The sequence below is a fragment of the Sceloporus occidentalis genome, unplaced genomic scaffold, assembly GCF_023333645.1.
Source record: "Sceloporus occidentalis isolate IW3139 unplaced genomic scaffold, rSceOcc1.0.p SCAF_22, whole genome shotgun sequence".
NCBI lineage: Eukaryota > Metazoa > Chordata > Lepidosauria > Squamata > Phrynosomatidae > Sceloporus > Sceloporus occidentalis.
Window position 1 is genome coordinate 5827973 of NW_028317002.1, and position 20865 is coordinate 5848837.

At 39.6% G+C, this 20865-nt stretch overlaps 1 protein-coding gene across 3 annotated transcripts in view; it reads left to right on the forward strand.

The window, feature by feature from the left end:
• The first annotated feature begins 4619 nt into the window (after nucleotides 1-4619).
• LOC149300928 (autism susceptibility gene 2 protein-like) overlaps nucleotides 4620-20865 on the forward strand; it is a 668047-nt gene continuing 651801 nt past the window's right edge. For all 3 annotated transcript variants that reach the window (XM_089484559.1, XM_089484557.1, XM_089484558.1), the window contains exon 1: nucleotides 4620-4892. In XM_089484559.1, coding sequence (XP_089340685.1) covers nucleotides 4620-4892 — 273 coding nt within the window. The remainder of the gene's footprint in view (nucleotides 4893-20865) is intronic.

The following is a 20865-nucleotide window of genomic DNA, read 5'->3' on the forward strand; positions in this document are numbered from 1 at the left end:
TTACGCGGTTCGCACCTCGAGCCCTGCTGCTTACCTGTGGGAGGGTCTTCTGTACTGCACAGAGGAAGCGGAACCCAGCAGAGCTCACGTGACATAACATCACATCCTGCTTCCTCTGTACAGTACCAGAGAACGCAGAGGGAGGTCGCGCCCCCTGCTGAGCGGCATCGAGGAGCTGCAGTGCAGGTAAGGGCGTGGGGAGGGTGTTTGAGTCAGTATGCGTGATTGAGGGAATGAATCTGTGAACGAATGAGTATATGAATGAATGAATGAGTGTGTGTGATAGCATGGATGTGTAAGTGCTGGAACCTAGGCATGATGGGACTGTGATTGCTGTAAGCAATCACACTCCTATCATGCCAAGTCAGCCAGTACATGCTGAAGCCTAGCTAGCTGCCCCCTTGTCTATTGATGCTGCCAGCAGTATGGGGTCTGCACGTCACTTACAGCCACTCTGTTCCAGCATGTACTGGCTGACTTGGCATGATAGGAGTGTGATTGCTAACAGCAATCACAGTCCCATCATGCCTAGGTTCCAGCATTTACTGGTTGATTGTGTAAGTGCTGGAACCTAGGCATTATGGGACTGTGATTGCTGTTAGCAATCACACTCCTATCATGCAAAGTCAGCCAGTACATGCTGAAACCTAGCTAGCTGCCCCCCTTGTCTATTGATGCTGCCAGCAGTATGGGGTCTGCACATCACTTACAGCCACCCTGTACCAGCATGTACTGGCTGACTTGGCATGATAGGAGTGTGATTGCTAACAGCAATCACAGTCCCATCATGCCTAGGTTCCAGCATTTACTGGTTGGATGTGTAAGTGCTGGAACCTAGGCATGATGGGACTGTGATTGCTGTTAGCAATCACACTCCTATCATGCCAAGTCAGCCAGTACATGCTGAAACCTAGCTAGCTGCCCCCCTTGTGTAGGGAGAGGGTAGCTAGTGAGAAGGGGGGTAGGGAGAGGGTAGCTAGTGAGAAGGGGGGTAGGGAGAGGGTAGCTAGTGAGAAGGGGGCGGTAGGGAGAGGGTAGCTAATGAGAAGGGGGCGATAGGGAGAGGGTAGATAGTGTGAGAAGGGAGGGTAGGGAGGGGGTAGATAGTGTGAGTAGGGAGGGGGTAGATAGTAAGAAAGTGTGAGAGGGGGGGAGAAGGGGTAGATAGTGTGAGAAGGGGGAGAGGGGGTAGATAGTGTGAGAGATGGGGAGAAAGTGGGGATCTGATGGGGGAAAATACTGTCCCCCCCAGATTTTTAGGGGTTCCTACGCCCATGGCTGTAGCATTAACATTACCCTTCATTGGAATTTAACCCAGAAAAACAGCCCTAGTCATTATCCCTCTTCCACCAAACATTACAGTAGCTATCGTTCTCCTGGCATCCAAACCCAGATTTGACAATCAGACTTCCAGATAGTAAAATGTGATTCATCACTCAAGAGAACACATTTCCACTAGTCCATAGTCCAGCTTTATACCACTCCAGCCGACGCTTGGCATTAGTCATAGTGATCTTTGGCTTGTGTGCAGCTGCTTGGCCATGGAAGCTCCTGATGTGCAGTGCTTGTGCTGATGTTGTGGCCAGAGGCAGTGAGGATGCTACAGAGGATTTTTACACACTTTACACTCTGTGAGTGTCCGTGGTCTACCGTTTCAGGAGCTGTTGTTACTCCTAGAGGCTTTCGCTCTATATATGGATCAGTGAAGAACACTGAGGTTCTCGCTACATTTCACATTTTACATTTTCACATGCCTCGATGCATTCTTGCATGCCCCAGCGATGGACCTACCAGTGCTCCATCCGCCACTGGCACACTAGTCTGCTAGCCAGGCCACGCTTCTATTGCATGAACCCTGCAGAGGGTTTCTCATAGCAACCCTGCAGAATATTTCCCATAGCAACCCCACAGAGTGTTTCTCGTAGCAACCCTGCAGAGTGTTTCTCGTAGCAACCCTGTAGAGTGTTTCCCCATTTAATTTTTTTCTCTCCAATAAATAGTTTGAATCTCCTGTACCCTTGCAATTAGAAAAACTATTTGCTAAAGGAAATGGCAGGCAAATTCATAATTTAAAAAAAGAAACCAAGTAGAACAAAATACACATGACTTTTTATTTATGTCTTCTAACCAGATGTCATTTTCCTTTTATTCCCTACATTTCGAAGTGTTAGTTTGAGGCCACCACAACCAATAGAAAAAAAGCCCCACTAGATTACCAGGCTAAGGGTACTTCACACTTTACTTGCTTGGCAAACACTGCACGCAGGGGGGGCGAATCTGTTGAGACCCCAGTGCACATGTGTGGAAAGTCCTGCCATTGATTAAAGCCACAGATTGAAAACTTTAAGCAGCCAATCAGTAGCAAGAAAAAATAGACCATGGATGCTGATGCAGGACAACCTCTTTCATGTCAGTTAATTATTTATTTTTTTATTTTTTCATTTTGGAAGGATGCATATTAAAGTACTCACTGATTACTTTAATGTGCATTGCTTTATAGTAGACTGTCCCTTTAAATTAAAAAAGGTAATTTAACAAAGTATATGAGGGGAGTGTATTTCAAAGGAGAAATGTTAGAACTGGAGGTCATAATCCAAAACTAGGTCAGAGGTTTAGATGTAATCTAAGAAAGTTTTACTTTACTGAGAGGGTGGTAGATAAGTGGTACTGTCTCCCAGTAGACGTGGTAGAGATTAACACAGTGAGGGAAATGAACATGCATGGGATAGGCATCCTCAATCTAAGACAAGGCATAGGACTGATTAAAGTCTGAGTCTTTAAAGAAGGAAAAAGGAGCAATTGATTTGCCTTAAAATTCTGTTTCTATAAGTTGTCATCATTGGTTTCATAATGCTTTCAAATAGAAAAAACATCACTAAAGCAGGAGATTCAATGATTCAAAACAAAATGTTTCAATTTTTTTTATTTATTTTAAAGATTATTTAAGCCTATTTTATCTAGGAGCTAAAAATGCTTATGATTAAAATAACTCTTAAAGAGAAACTGTCACATCAGAGACAAATCCATAATTAAATGCCTTTTTTATTTGTGTTATAAATGTTTGATACAATATACCCTACTTAATATAACACATATTTTTTATGTCATGTGGAACATCCAGGGGTTAAAGTACCCAAAGAGTCCAAACTCTTTAGGAAGGGTTGCACCTATGCACATTATACTAGTAAAGTATAGACAGCAACTTAAAAAGCAACATGTGTTTTGTACCTTCCCTCCCTGAGTCCTTCTTCTCAGTATTACTTATTCGTTCATATTGCTGAGGTTGCTAGAATGCAGTTATGCCTATGGGGCAGAGTTACTGTAGGAGTCCTATGCACAAGTCCCTATGCTGAAAGTGAGGGAGGCAGACAGACAAAGTGTCACCCAGACAGGGGAAGCATGATCAGGCACATGCCCCTCCCTCTCTGTGCGCATGTCTGCAACTTATCTCACCCTAGTACCTGTGTGTGCGTGTGCAGCAGTGTGTTAATGTATGTGCAACGGTGTGCATGTACGTGGTAATAAAACTAAAGCCAGGAATCAAACTAAGTACAATCTTTTATGGTGATGTCATAGGAAAAAAAAGTTAGGCAAGCAACAAAGAAAAGGATTGATGGGAAGTGGAAGTGATGTGACTCCCCCCCCCTCCTCTCCTGTGTAGACACACTAAGTAATCCGGCCTGGGATAGACATAGAAGAATAAAGAGGGAACATCGCCCTGACCTCCTGTGGAGCAGCAGAAGTGGGTGAAGATCAGGAGGCTGCATCAGCTGGAGAGAACACACACACACACACTGCTGTCACTTTCACCCCATTTCTTGTTTTGCTTTGTGTGTGTGCATGTGTGCGTGTTGTACTGCTGCTGCAGCTGCTTCCCTCTGCCTCCCTGCACCTCTCTCCCCCAGCCAGTCTCCTGCTCTTATTCCTCCTCTGTCTGCTTAGTCTGGATGCATCTGTCACAGAGGAGCAGAGAAACCGAAGCAGGAGGAAGAAGAGGAGAAAGGGAGGGGGTGATCTATGTTGGAAGTTCTTCACTGAAGAAGAGAAGGAGGAAATGATCATGGGATGATGTGGAGGAAAAAAAAGAGCAAGATACAGATGAAGTCACCAACAATAACAAAGAGTTAAATATTTGCAGAGAATAAATCAGGTGGAATCATCCATGTTTTTTTGTTGTTGTTGGATCTAAGCTCCAATCTTGATCAAAGCATTCTCCTTTCCAGATTTATTGCTTGTTTGGTGAGTTTTTTTTGCCCCCTTTTTTCTTTTGTATTTTTTTTTTTTACGAAGGCGACCTGTGATCAGCCATTACTTTCCTTGGCAGCCTTATAGGAATTTCCTGCTTTAATATATATATTTTTTCTTGTGTATGTGGTGGAATTACACTCAAGGATATTTTTTGTTGTTTTTATTTCCAGTCGGGGCATGGAAGGAAAAATGTGCTCTCCAGTTCTTCATTATTAATTTTTTTTTCTTCTCTCAGACCGTGGTGGGGTTTTATTTTATTATTTATCTTGTATCTGGAGGGGAGGAGGAGGTGGGGAAGGGGAGAGGGAGAGAAGGGGTGGTTGCTGGTATCTTTAGTGCTGCTGCTTGCCTGTGCTGCTGGTGTGGGTGCAATGGATGGCCCAAGGTGCAATGGGTTTCGCAAGAAGAGGAGATCCAAATCCCAAAGGGATAGGGAGATGAAATCCAAAGGAGGATTAGGGGTTTCCAGGACCGGTTCTTTGCTTTCCTCTTCTGGATCTGAGAAAGAAGACAATGGGAACCCGACCGCCTCCTTGTCCAGACCAAAGCCCCCCAGGAGAAAGAGGAAAGAGTCCTCTTCGGCTGAAGAAGACATCATAGATGGATTTGCAATGACCAGCTTTGTGACTTTTGAGGCATTGGAGGTAAGCAGAAGGGCGTGTGTGCTCATTCTTGTATGGGGGTTCATTTAAGGTCCTAATGATTTTGAGAGAGGTGGTTAAGGAGAGGGGAGGAGGTGTGGGGAAGGAGTGTTGGACCCTTGTCACTGCAGATAGTATTTTAATCCTTTCACTGCAAGCTTGGGATGATGATGGAGTGACATCCACCACTGTCAGCAGGGGGTCCACTTCAGCCCCTCCAGCACGAATGGGGTTAATTTCCATAGCATAGCTGGCATTATGCTAATGAGATGTCTGTACTGGGAGGCATGGGCTGGATTGCAATAGAGCTGTCAGAAGATGCTTTAGAACGTGCCCATGGGGTAGTTTCAATGGTTGTGAAGAGCCCACTCTTGCTCTTTTTGTCTTGTGTCTTCATGTATTTATTATTTTTTATTCCTGTGATCAATACATCTGGGAGTGGTGGAGTTCCCAGTGCATTGGTGAGAAGGTTTAGAATGATTGATATGCTGTATCAGGTTGGATGTATGATATGTATGTACACACTGTGGGAAATAAATCCGTTTAAAAGGCACATCTCTTGTTCTCAGTGTGATAGTATTCATTCTTGCTGGATGGGTTAATGAAAAAATCAAATCCTCCCTGCTGATGGTCATTGTATTAAAGCCTTGCCCTGCTATTGTCTGTGCAAAAGTGATTTTGTTTTCCTCTTTTTTTGGTATTTTGCTGGCTGACATGTTTCATATACAACTCAGATACCTGCAGCGCTTTAAACAAGAGCAATATATATTTATATATATTGTTATTGCATTATATATATATTGCATTAGATGTGTAATGTGTGTCTTTCCTTTCTGGTGGAAACATTATATGTGGATTGCAGATTGAAGTGTTTGCGTTTAGAGTGAAACTATATATGTGTTTGATTTTCAAATGACTGTTACAAATACCTAATGCAGTTCATGCACTGACCCTAATTAAAAATGGGATTGGGTTTAAATAAAACTTTCCAGATTTCTTTCGTCGGGTGATCTGTGTGTGCATAGAGTGATGTGTTGAGATGTTGATGGAAGATTCAATCTGCTTTGGTTTCCAAGCATTCTTGATTCATTGTTCAAGGTTACCTTGCTGTGAGATCCATTTTGTGGGTAAATTTGTAGCTCGTAGACCTCTCAAAATTGTTACATAAGTTACATAAAGTGCCTTGAGATATACGGGTCGTGTTCCCCTTTCCCTTGTTTTTGTAAGACTGGTTCAGTCAAAGTGTTGTTGCAACTTACTACTAATAAGACAAAAACCTTAATGTATACAGTGTGCAGGTACGAAAGATGTCTCAGAGCTGGTAGAAGTTTGTTTAGCGATGTCTACACTTCTTTCACACTGCATGTGTGTTTTATATTACGACTTTTGACCAATTCAAACGTATCTGGTTGCGCCAGCTGTTGTTGTTCTGTTTGCAGAATAAACATCTGTTTTAGGGGTATATGATTATTTTAGCATCAACCGCTTTGGAGAAATACATTCCAGACGTTTAAGATGTGAGCTGTCTCCATACTGAAAAAGTTTGGTAGAAACTGTAATTCTTTCTGAATGTAGAATGGATAAGTCATCTGGGGTTAGGAGATAATATCTCACGGAGGGTCATGGTGGGTCATCGGTATAATTTTATCATGGGCACCAGTGGCACTCAGAGGAAAAAGAAGGCCCTGTTATTATATAACATACACAAAAATGCTCACAAAACTTTGTTTTTGCAAGTTTAGCACCTAAGACACTATATATGCATTTAAACCGCTTTTATAGAAGGTGGAAACGCTGGATTTCGCAAAATTCTCTTAAAAGATTGTTCAAATGGTGCTTTCTACCTGTCCATTCCTGCCTTACAGCCACCCAGCTGAAATAAAAGAGAAAGCAGCTATAAAAGTATCTAATACACTAAATCTAATCATACTGAGGTCTGTAATGGTCCTCTCCTTTAATTGATTAGCTACGTCATGTTTAAAGGCCTGTTGCGTATCTGAAGTTGATGAATGGAGGTGCATTTCTTGTACAGCAATCAACTTGTGATTTGTAACCGTGTACAATAATCATGTAAACATCTCAAGTATTATACACTTTTACGTGTACACAAATGTGTAGCAAAAATGTTATACGCATGTATCCATTTTTGTGTAGCTTTATATATAAATAATAATAATAATTTGCAGTCATTTTATACTAGCCTTACTATCTATCTATTTATCATCTATCTATCTATCTATCTATCTATCTATCTATCTATCTATCACCTATCATCTATTTCTCAATCTGTCCATCTAAATTAATGTATTAATGTTTGGTGTGTTTCAGTCAAACCCTGATTAAGCGTGTTAGGTTTTCTATGACAATGAGTTCTAGATAATTCTTGATAAATCTGTGTGTTAGAACATGTGGTCATATTGTGTCGAAGAATAAATGACAAGGCTGTTTATGGGTAGCTCTGTTTAAATTTGTTTCACACTTGGACAAAGAAAACAGAATGTTTGTGTCATTTGACATCATCTCTTTCTGTTTATGGTAAATGAACTCTTAATTAATTATAGGATTATTTAAATAATTTCTCAACTACTTGTTAAAAGTAACATCTGGCTTTCGTACCATGGGAATACAGCGTGTATTTTTTTGCTGCGATAACAACAAGACAACTATCACAAGTTTGTAAGACAAATGTCATCAAATCTCGATTTTGATTACATATGATGTGATGTGAAGGGGAAAAAACACAGTCATAATCTGTGTGTGCGTTTACAAAATGTTTAATAATAAATTTACTCACATACCCAGGGCTCAAATTTTTGCAAAGGTGGAGAATAGTTATCTTGTCACATGGAATGCTCTCGCATGTAATACAAGGAAGTTTTACGTTACTGAGGAGGTGGTATTTAGATGAAATAGCCTCAGCAGAAGTGATAGAAGCTAATACAGTGAGAACACACATGGGATAGGCGTAAAGTTATCCCGATTAACGTCCGTGTCCTTGCATCAGGGCTAGGCGGGCCGAAGGGTTCTTACAATGGTTGTTTGTTAAGATTTAAGTTAGTTTTAAAGATTTTTCCAATTTCACATTTGAACTTTTCTATTAGTAACCTACAATGCTTTGGGCACCTGGATCACTCATCCAGCCTGTCTCTTTCTTGTTTTGTACGTGACATTTGTGAAAGATGTATAAAAATGTACAAAGCCGTTGAGTGAGCAGCCAATCAGGAAAGGGAGGTCAATGGCATGCTGGGATACATTATCCTTTCAGCGGGAGAAACAGGATGTAAATCTTTTATTACAGATGTCTTAAATGCCACCATATGGTGTGTTCAAGAACGATGATACAAGATATAGGCGGTTTTAATGCTCTGCTGATTAAAGTATATTTTGTTGGGAGGTGGGCCAGGGTTTGTGGTTGTATCTTTACTGATAGATAGTATCGGTGATATAGCACTTCGAATAGTAGGGCGCATATTATAAAACCTCTCAGCACGTAATTGATGCAAAATAGTTTTAAACGTATTCCATAGAGGCTCTGACACTAATTAGGGATGACTGCTATAACACTCCTTGAAAAGGTCTCTACCATCACTCTAGCGCTGCGAAACACAGCAACCTTTGCGTACATATGTTGATTGGATAGCCTTGCATCTTAATTCTTCGCCTTTTCTTTGCCATCTCCGTGGATTGAATTGTGAACTACAGCTACCTGTAAAAAATACCTCCGCTGTACTAATTTGTCGGGTGCTGTTAATCGGCACAACCTAGAAAATTCTTCATTAATGGTGTATCTTCCTGAAATTGGACGGGGATACTGTTAAAAAGAAATGTTCTATTTGGGTTATTAAGGTTTATATTTTCCACGTTTTTTTTTATAAATGTTTAAATGACTTCCCATGATCACTCAGTCATGATTGCATTGAAAGCTTTGGACGGGTTCTCGTGCTCTGTATGAATTGCGTATATGCCTCCCGCTAGAGATTGTTTGAATCCCCTTGACTCCCATATAATAGACTGCAGATAAAACAGCGATCTAGAGGTGCGGTTCCACAAAACATTAATTGTAGTCTCTAGTATACTAAGCAAATGAACCTGTTGACATTATGTCACAATAAATTTAAACATTTATAGATTTGTGGTCCTGAATAGTGCTCTATTTTTTTTTGTATCTATGTATATATATAAACAAATGTATCTGTTTATATTTTTAAATGCACTAAATTGAAATGTAATGATTATTACTTGTATTCCTTGCATAATTCATTATTTTGAAAAAATGCTGTGCTGATAGACCAGTTGAAATACTGAAGTTAGGTAAATAGCAACATAATAATTCTCCGGTGGGCTTTCTTACAAATGTCAGAAAAAGAAAAGATATTTAATGCTTCCAGAGTCATCTGATAAAATTCTATATGGTACTAAATACATAGTATACATACATAGTTTATAGCTTCATTGTATTTAATGTGAGTTTTGCGTGGTTTATAGTAATCAAACCACATACATTTTGTATAAGTGTAGTTTTTCAAAAGAGTCATCAAATATCGATACTATATTGTCTGATGCAAATTCTGTATAATATGGTAATTATATTAAATAATTATATTTAAATACAGTCTTCGACAGTGTACAGTTATATTATATTATTTTCATGCGGTTCTGTATTGTGAGTCTTATTCTCTGTGTGCTTTCATTGTTATCTTTCCTACCCTGCAGCGTTGGTTTAATGTGCATCACAATGGCATGCAAGTCAGTAATTAACTGAAACAATTTGAAAATATTTTACCTTATAAATCATGTTAGAAAGCCAAAGTGTGTTTATAAATAAAATGGCATAATTAAATATTCATTATATGACACCGTCACAACCTAAAAAAACATAAGTAGCACAAAAATTCTGATTCCTAGGTTGATGCTTGAATATTAATGACCACTATTCAAAAAACACATATCCAAGGCATAAAATGGCATTCCGTCACACTATATGGCCATACATTGCCTAGTCCACCACTACATAAATTACCCCAAGTTTGGCAAGTCCTCTCTAATTTTTCATGGCTATAAAGAGCTGAATCAATGGGACTTCACTGCATTTTAACCCAAATGAGACTCTCAAGCAATTTAAAGCCTTCCTGGACACCATTATTGAGCCATCTGTGTGGCAGCAGGGGATGCACAACCCTAATGTCTTGGTCAGAACCTGTAAATATGCATTGCACACTAAATTTACAAAAATAGAGATAGGACTCACCAAACTTGCGATACTTTGAAGTATGTCTCACAATATCATACTGTTAACAAAGCCTCTTGAAGTTGAACACCAAGCTGAAGCTGTTTGGTTCCCAATATTTTTACTTATCTAATATCTGGAAATAGGTATAGTGATGTTCTTAGTTTGTTGCGTTGGTAATAATTTGTTTGGCATCATTTAAACAAATGACTCTGTGTGTATGTCAGAACACCGTAGAAGTGATTTATATCATCACTTCATAATAGATTCTACATGAGAAAAAATAATCTGAAAAGAACTAAAAAGCTTAATCAATAATTTATTGTATCTCAAATAAGATTAAAAGCCTGCAATTAGTTGACACTACTAAACCAATTTTGACATTTTTAGCTCTGTATATTAAGGTTTGAACAGAGTCATTCATAATACTCATGAACACACGGGTAAATATATGCTAAGGGACCATGTAGTAGTCCCATAGCCTCTGCTTGCAATCTTTCTGGTCCCTTTTTGTTATTGTCTTTAGTTGTTTCTGCCACTGAGGGCAGTTTGGCCATAGACATAAGACTGTTTAGTTATTTTGAAAAAGACCCATTAAGGTTAGATATTATGTATGGCCACTACATCAATGCAATAGAAAACGGACAGGTGACTCTTTTTACAAACATCAGATCATTTCTCTATAAGATGAAACCTCAGGTCAATACATGAAAACATCTGCTGTAATCGTTTTTTTGAGGCCCAGGCCAAACCAGAACCAAGGCCTGCAGAATCCCTTCAAGAGGGAAAGGGTGCTATTTTAGATAGCCGGTGTTTAGGCCCAACTCTTACTGATTCCCGTGTTGCCTGACCAAGCCAGCACATGGCTTGAGGCTGCTCAGCCCACCTAGCCATATCTATTTTTCAACAGTAAAGAGACAACTATGTGAACTGGAAAAACAGAGAAGTCTACAAAAAAAATCTTAATTGTACTAAGCAAAGATAAAATGCTTGGCGTGAGATTGAAAAAAAAAAACTAAGTCAGGATTTTTAGCTCCAATTTTTACATAGTTGACACTATAAATAATCAATAGTGTGCAGATCACTCTTTTTTGTCAATTTGTTTGTTGTTAGGCTTGGAAGCGAGCCATGAAGGGAGGCTGTCTGAGGACACTGCTGTTCTAATAAAATGCCGTGAGATAGATACTGTAAGAGGCCTGTTTGTGATGAAATTGTCAAATGAAGGTGTAGATTCATTCCACAGTAATAGAAAATTCCCCTGTGAACACCTCATGACATTTCCGGCTACGTACTGTCAATTGGTGTGACAGTGTTTCCAAATGATACTAAGAAACAAGGAGGAAATCCTGTTTCCAGTGCTCGTCTACCATTTCTTTTAATTCTTTGCAACATCTGCATTTTGTATTGTTGAAGACCTGAGTACCTACAGCCAGGCCCAGACTGGGACAAAAAATAGGCCCGAGCCTTTCAGACTGAGCAGCCCATTTTTATGAAAAAACATATATGTACATACGCATACATAATACTTGGTCATTCAACATGGGAAGCCTGAAGGCACAATTTAGTGCGACTAATTTAGTGCGACATCCAGACACACACACACCAGGACAGGCTCTGCCACACCAACACCAGACACACGCACACACACACCAGGACAGTTTAAAAAAAAAAATGGCCCAGCACTCAACTCCCAGGAAGCTGGGTGCTATCAGGAAAAAAGGGACAGCATAAACCCTCTTGAAGTATACGAACAGAGAAAAGAATCCCAGCACTCCAATCAGCTTCCAGTCCTTAGGTTATTTTATTCAGAGAATGCAAAACAAAAAAGCAACGTTTCGGCCAAACAAGGCCTTTTGAGCTTGATAAAGGCCCTGTTTGGCCAAAACGTTGCTTTTTTTGTTTTGCTTTCTCTGAATAGAGTAACCTAAGGATTGTAAGCTGATTGGAGTGCTGGGGTTCTTTCCTGTGTTCGTACACACACCAGGGCAGGCTCGGGCACACCAACACCCAAACACATACCCCAGGATAGGCTCTGCCACACCGACACCCGCATCCGGAGGGTTTCCACGGACGCTTTTCCTTTGGTATTGATTTATGTGATGGCTGCAGCTGGCCCTCTTGTGTATTGATGCTGCCAGCCCCCATGTGTATTTATGCACTCAAGAGAGCCCCCATTGTGTATTGATGCCCCCAACCAGCCCCACTTTAGTATTGATTTATGTGATGCCCCAGCCAGCACCCGCTTGTGAATTAATGCCCCCGTACCCTTGCGTATTGCCCCGTCAGCCAGCCCCACATTGTGTATTTATGCCAGCCACCCCACCTTTAGTATCAAATCAGACCTGGCACCCAGATCTGCCTAGGACCCAGATTGGAAGAATAGGACTTGCCATCTTTCCCACCAAAACAGCCCACCTGTGGCATCTTTGCCACCAAAACAGCCCACCTGTGGCATCTTTGCCACCAAAACAGCCCACCTGTGGCATTTTTGCCACCAAAACAGCCCGCCTGTGGCATCTTTGCCACCAAAACAGCCTGCCTGTGGCATCTTTGTCACCAAAACAGCCCGCCTGTGGCATCTTTGCCACTAAAACAGCCCGCCTGTGGCACCTTTGCCACCAAAACAGCCCGCCTGTGGCATATTTGCCATCAAAACAGCCCGCCTGTGGCATCTTTGGCAAATACTCAAATACTCCTTCATACAGCCTCCCCTTACCTGAACAACTGAAGATGTTAAAGTATGTGCCACTCGCAAACCAACCTGTTCTACTGTACAGGGAAGCAGATGCGCAGCAGGGTCATGTGACGTACGCCACGTACGTAACGGGACTCTGTTGGATTCCTGCGTCCCCGGCGTCCCTGGCTCGCGTGCGTCTACCCAGTAAGTAGCGGGCCCCCGCGGAATTGATCGAGCCCTAGAGTGGCGGGCCCGGTCGCAGTTTTTACAGGATTAAGGGGTAGGTGCCCCTTTTGTCCTGCGTTATAGACGGCCGTAGAGGCCGCATAGGCCCAGTCAGTTCGGTCTTGACTGGGCCTATTTTAAGGTAGGGGCCTGGAGCTTCAGCTCCATCCGCCCCTACATGAATCCGGCCCTGGGCCGGCCGGCCCACCGGGCAAATGCCCGATGTGCCCGGTGGCCAGTCCGGGCCTGCCTACAGCTAAGAAAGCCTGTGTGGTGGTGGTGTGTGGTTGAGATTAAAAGTGCTACCTAAATGGCTGTACCTATAATTTAAAACATGTCGAAGTTAAAAAAGCTAAATGCACACTTAAATATCAGTGAGTCCATATTTTGCACATACATTGGAGTATCCACAATATATGAGTGCTAAAACTACCGGAGCAAATTTTATTGTATTTGCTGAGCAGTGGTTAATATATTTGTTAACAGAAATTGAGTCTTCAAACATTGATTTTGATACAAAATCTGTAACTTCATGGTATAGGATCCGTCGTAAATGAACACAAAGAAATGAGGTACAAAGGCCACAAAGGGTCATCCTTTTTAAGGGGAGACAGCAATTTTAGTGCAAACCGAAGAATATGGAAATTCCCAAATTCCATTGGGAAAAGACGTTAAGGTCCTGAACACGGTTGAAATGCTCCAGCACAGTTCTACATTCTTTGTCGCATTAAAGGAATACCTAACATCTGAGAAATTTCAGTCGCGGCTGTTATAGTGTAACCAAAATGTAATTACCATTTCTGCCCTACTGTAATAATGAAATCGTACCAAACCATAGCAACTGTAAATAGTAATTTTATAGCCATATAAAGAGGTGTTCCATGCGGAAGGTTTTTGGTATTACTGTTTATTAGTCGTACCTAATTCAAATGTAATTCAAACGTAAACAATCATATGTTATATTTACATAGAGCGCTAACTCTGCACGGAGATAATAGATGGTTTTCAAGATGGTGATAAGTGGCTCAGGTATTTTGAAGCAGGTCCCTCACATCCAAGCCATAATTTAATTTTTATATACTGATTACTGTGTGTATGGAGTTCTTTGTAGTACAGCTATAAAAATACTGAAATCATGAGATATGAGTGGCAGAAAGCAGAAAACGTGAAGTAGAAAATAACCACTCCTTACACGGTTCAATTTTATAAAGTCGGACTTTATTATTCCCATTGGCAGAGCACTCTGACAGAAAGAGTACTCATAAAGGCAAGAGATAAAGAGAAGGTACATATAAAACAGAATGGACGTAAACAGCAGTGGCCCAGCCTGTGGCTTCTCAGGGCTGTGATTTTAGTCAGTGGTTTGAGTCAAACGCATGTTGGTTCTATTCTATACCTTGGTCGTTTTCCTGAGACCCAGCATTTTGTTTTCATATTACCATCCTGCGTCCTTTAAGATTTTTATAAAACATGTAACTTAAGCGGGGGTATTGCACAAGAGAACACATAATGTTCACAGCACATATATCTGTTTTAAGCTAGCTATTAATAAATATTTATTCAAGCTTTTACATAATGTGAAATCATTTTTTTCTTGATTCTAGAATTTATAAGAGCATGATTGTTAAAATAGTTTCATCAGTTTAGTGAATGTGTTTATAACATTTTTAGACAGGGCCAACTAAACTCTTCTTAGAACCGACGTTCCCTTGGGCTAACCCTTATTAAAGTATATTAAAGTTAATAAATGGAAACTGCAACTCTCCTGCCTACCCAAACTTTTGAGAGAAAACTCACATTAACGTTGTAAAAGATCACGTAAAAAAAAAAGGTTGCATTAACTATAGATCGTGCCCTTTTTTGGCAAGAGAAACTCCAATTTGTGTTTAAAAATACAAGATATCTCATCTCACTTCTCCTTAGCTACATCTCCCATTGTGTGAAATATAAGCCACATGTTAGCCCTGTTTTCTTATGTAGATATCAAAAGTTCTTTCCCACATTATTGGAATATTTCAAGCAAAAGTGTGAGCCAAACAGCTACAACCATCAATTTTATTAACGGTGATTTGATTTATGAGTCAACCGAGAAATCATTTAGTTATTAAATATCCTTCCAGATTGTGTCAAATTGTATATTAAAGCAGCACATATAATTACTAATGCTGTGTATAATACATATGATGTTTTTTTATAAACATTTTTCTTTTTACTGTTATTGTCTTTTTTCCGTTTCCTTGCTTGATGTCTAGGCAGATAATCGTACTGCTCTGTATGAGAAGCTTCCTTTCATATTGATACTTTTGACAGTTTATTAAGACTTATGGGCCATTTTGTGCATTTGAAAGGTTTTTTTGAGCTATTCTCTTTAATGTTTTGCAATTAGCTATGATTGCAACCCTTGATGTATAAAGACTTTTTTTTTTTTTTTACCCTGACCAGTTCTTGTCTATCTGCGGAGACACTGTAAGCATTGTTTGAATACTGAGTTCTCTTACAGAATATTTTGCCTGAGGGAATGCCACTTAAATGAACTCATGTTATTAAAATTTAAACCGCTCCATTAAAATCACTGTATGTAAAACACATAGAAGCAAGGAAAAAACTCTACTGCTTAGAAAAAAACCCCCAAAACAACAAAAGCTATAACATAATTACCAATAATTAGGTACCAGGTATATTTGCATACATCTGTAATAAATATGTCTAAAAGTTATTGTTTTTTTCTGTTGTAAAGATTAGGTTACGTAACATAATTTAACAATAATGCGAAAATGAGGTGACAGTCCCCTGAGTAAAATCTTGTAGTTTGATAAAGGAACATATGTCTATTTAAATATTATATATATATATATATATATGTATATATATATATATATATATATATATATATATACAATCACTGGCCACTTTATTAGGTACAGCTTGCTAGTACCAGGTTGGACCCACTTTTGCCATCAGAACTGCCTTCATTCTTTGTGGCATACTTTCTACAAGGTGCTGGAAACATTTCTCAGATATTTTGGTCCATGTGGACATGATGGCATCACGCAGCTGCTGCAGATTTGTCGGCTGCACATCCATGATGCAGATCTCTCGTTCCACCACATCCCAAAGGTGCTCTATTGGATTGAGATCTGGTGACTGTGGAGGCCATTGGATTACAGTGAACTGATTGTCATGTTCAAGAAACCAGTTTGAGATGATGTGAGCTTTGTGACATGGTGCATTATCCTGCTGGAAGTAGCCATCAGAAGATGGGTACACTGTGGTCATAAAGGGATGGACATGGTCAGCAACAATACTCAGGTAGGCTCAGGGCCGGCCCGACAATGGAGCCGAGTGGGGCAACCGCTCCAGGCAGCACTTTTGAAGGGGCGGCACTTTGCCGCCCCAAGCCCTTTTTTTTTTTATTTTTAAAAGCGAAAGAGAGAGAAAGGGGCGCGAGTGGTTTTCGCTTACCAAGCTGTCAGTACCTGCTCGGCACCCCTCTCTCTCTCCTCTGTGGCGAGTCTCCCTGTTCGGTCTCGGTGCTGGCTTGTAATGCTGAGTGCCGGAAGATTTCCGGCGCTCAGCATTACAAGCCGGCCCCGAGACCGAACAGGGAGACTCGCCGCAGGACTGTTGAAAGGTAAGTACAAGGGGGGGGCAGGGACGGAGGGAGAGGAAGGGTAGATAATGGGGGGGGGCGGCATTTTAAAATTCGCCCCAGGCGGCATTTTGCCTTGGGCCGGCCCTGGGTAGGCTGTCATGTTTAAACCATGCTCAACTGGTACTAAGGGGCCCAAAGTGTGCCAAGAAAATGTCCCCCACACCATTCCACCACCATCAGCCTGAACCATGCTTTCATGTTCACGCTAAAGTCTGACCCTGCCATCTGAATGTCGCAGCTGGAATCGAGACTCATCAACGTTCTTCAAGTCTTCCGTTGTCCAATTTTGGTTAGCCTGTGCGAATTGTAGCCTCCGTTTCCTGTTGTTAGCTGACAGAAGTGGCACCCGGTGTGGTCTTCTGCTGCTGTAGCTCATCTGCTTCAAGGTTCAACGTGACGTGCGTTCAGAGAAGGTATTCTGCATACCTTGGCTGAAATGAGTGGTTACTTGAGTTACTGTTGCCTTTCTGTCATCTCGAACCAGTCTGCCCATTCTCCTCTGACCTCTGACATCAACAAGGCATTTTTGTCCACACAACTGCCGCTCACTAGATATTTTCTCTTTTCCGTACCATTCTCTGTAAACCCTATATATGGTTGTGCGTGAAAATCCCAGTAGATCAGCAGTTTCTAAAATACTCAGACCAGCCTGTCTGGCACCAATAACCATGCCACGTCCAAGTCACTTAAATCCCCTTTCATAAAGGATCAACTCTGGCAAATAGCTTTTGCTAATAGTTAGCCCTGAATAGTTGTGGTGACCTTTGAGAATCTTGTTAATACAACTATGCTTTATATTGGGTCAGTAACGCTGAGGTGGTCATTTTTAATACATAATTTTAAAAATGCAAAAAACTCAGAAAATACAACTATATATACTGAAATGGTAATAAACAAAATGGTGATTGTTTTTTCCAAATGATATAACTATGTCTCTAGGTTGCTATGTAATACTACGCACTCTAAGGTTTGGCTGCCTTCCTTACCATCCTCTTTAAATGGTTCTAAGATGTATCGGCTTTCATGAAGCAATACTTACAAGTGGAGCTTAGAACAGCATTGAATAATAAGGTATTGCTTTTGTTGGATAAACATAGTGTTAATTTTCCACCTGGGAGTATTTGCTATTTATCAAGTCATCAGTGGTGGAAACACGTTTAAAAAAATAAATTTCCTCTAAATCAAAAGATTCTGTACCGAAGCTGCAGGTTTGAAAATCTCAGGTTTCATATATTTTCTGAAGCAAAACTGTACTGAAAACCAGCCAAGTTGTGCTGAATATTCACATGCCAGTTAATCTGCATCACATGTTTATTATGAGTTGATTCTTATTTTTTGTCAAATATGGGATTGATTAGCATGATATTAAGCCCCATTTGGATGCTTATGTGGTGGCCAGACCTTTTCCCTTAAATATAGGATTTATAGAACAATAAACAATCTTAAAGAATCTATTGGACCCCTGCCACAGATAATAATCCTAGATATTTACAGCACTACTATCCTTTATAAACCCCATGCACTCTTGTTCAACCCATAAAGGCAGCCACGCAAACAGTATATATAGCAATAAAAATGGCCAGCATTAAATGAATCAATCACAGTACAAAATCCCATAGAAAATACACCATTTTTAAAATTGTGTATATATATATATATATATATATATATATATATATATATATATATATATATACATCTTTCTGGTAGGGGGCACATTTTATATGTTGACTTTTGCTAATAATGGATTAAATTAATACCCATGCCTCTATAAAGGGTTAGGTTCTATAAAACAACATTGAGTATGCAACAGTCTGCAGTGCTCAGAAGTAACCAATTCATTCAGATTGAAAGATTGATGTAGCAATGTTTTTTCAGTGAAGGAATAGTATGTGTGTATATATATATATATATATATATATATATATATATATATATATATATATATATATATTTTACATGTTAACAGCTTTAAGCTATATTAACAGCACATCTGCAACGTTCTTCGGTTTTTCACGTTCCTCGCATATACATCCTGATCGTTTCTTGCACATCGGCTGTTAACAGTAATGTTTTCGTAATGTTTTACAATTGGTGCAGATATCAGCAGCTGAGTCCAAAATGCAGATTTTGCAAGAAAATGTATTAAATTTAATTCAAATCTAATTTTATTAGAATTTACGTATATCTAGGAAAGTTGAATTGTTTTCATCCACTGGTGTTGTTTCTTCACATGAAGTGCATTGTCGTGTATACTGTTGTGTTTTTACTAATATTTCCCATATCCAACAGCTAGTGGTTTGATTTACCTTTTATTTCGTTCAAACCACGAAAACACTTTTATGTTTAGCCTCACATGAGCCTTTTTCACCTTTTGTCCTCTTGCCCCAGTCTAACTCTGTGAAATATAATCTAGGGATGAAATTGCCTGTGTTCTGATGTCTCTGTGTTGGCGTCCTATGGAGAAAATACTCGTGTTCAGATGAAGACTAAACACAGAGCTTTCAAAACCTGTTTCTTTTGGACTTGGGTTAAGAAAAGCTTTATCATCTCGCTGTCATAAATAATAGAAAGACAGGTTTAGTCTCTGGTGATATATCACGCTGCATGGTAAGTTCACACTGAATTTGGAATCTCCATGGAGCGGGATCAGCTGCAGTTGCATATGCTTTTCAGTTGCTTTCTGTATATAATTTTTTTTTTTTATGTTGTATCAAACTTTGACAGCTTTTGGATAGAGTGTATATGTTGAAAGCACAAACCAAGATACTGTGTCTGTTACGCCTGATGTGTTATTGAAGCAATGCTAACCTTAACAAGTACTTAACGGGAATGTCTTGTAATGCACTAGATATTTCTCATAACATCTAGCTAGACATCTTTTTTTTTTTTTTACTGATATTACCAAAGGTAGCCTAATATTAATAATAATAAATCAGAAAAATAGCCTTAGGGCCATAGTTGTCTCAGTTCTATTCCTTATGCTTTTTTGAGCACATCCTCTGGCAACTTAAACTCCTTTTAATATTTTAGCTCATTTTATTGAGATAGAAGCATCCTCTGTTTCCTGAGTTATTAGAAGTCATTATATTATTCTGGGAATCATAATGTTACTTTTGTACCGAAGTCTTTTTTTGTCTTAATATCTTGTGGACGGATCACTGGCAATTAAACCAGGAAGCAATGAAGGTATAGCTAAAACAATTACCTTCAACTCAGGCTGATGGCATGGCTTAAATGGAATAGAAAAGGTTTGTCTAAGACTGGTAGCATATCTTTTTTTAAATGTTCAACATTTCTTACCTCTTACGGATTATCCATATGTGATTTTGTAACCCAATATTGACAGGCTAAATTGAAGTACCAAATGTCTAACTGCATCACCTTTGGATATTCCGCTTGAGCTTCTAGAATTGGGTCTGTGGATGGCCATGTTGACTTAAACATGGTTGTCTATAAAAAAAAACAAAGGGAAACATTTGCTTTTGTTAGGTATATTAATTTACATTGAAAGAAAAGTGTTCTAAAAAAAAGTACATTATGTGCTCTTAACATATTAACCCTTTGTCGTTGTAGTTTGAGCCTTAAAGTGTTTCATTGCAGATACAAAATGGGGGATATTTTAATATGGCTTTGTATATATAACAGTTTATTTTATACAATGCATAACGTGTAGAAGCTCAAATCGAAAGAAAGGAACAACCTAATAAACAAGTTAAAGAAATCCTTGCTCGCAAGCTTGTAATATAGAATATATGATTCCATTGTTAAAGAAATCTCACATCTGATAAGATGGGTGCCTTGCAGTCACATAAAAATGAGAAATGGATATTGCTTCATATTCTTAGCTTAACAGACTCTTTAGAAACAGAACTAGTGTAAGCGCTGAAATGTACTGTGATTGAAACATAATACGGATGCCTACCATAAGCAAACCGAGCAAGCAATAATAATAACAAACCCTGGCTTTTGCTTGTTAAAGTCATCATAAAAGATCATAATCTTTTACTTGTTTGAGATTGATACATTCTTCTAGCCTGACTAAAAGAGATAAGATAACCAGCAATGTGTACTGCAGATATTCTCAAACCATTTCCACCAGTGTGCTACCCAAGATATTTTTTTCTGTGATTTTTCAAGAGATCCCCCAACATAGTTTTAGGACCACAAGTGTAAAGTTCCAAAAGGCATCCAA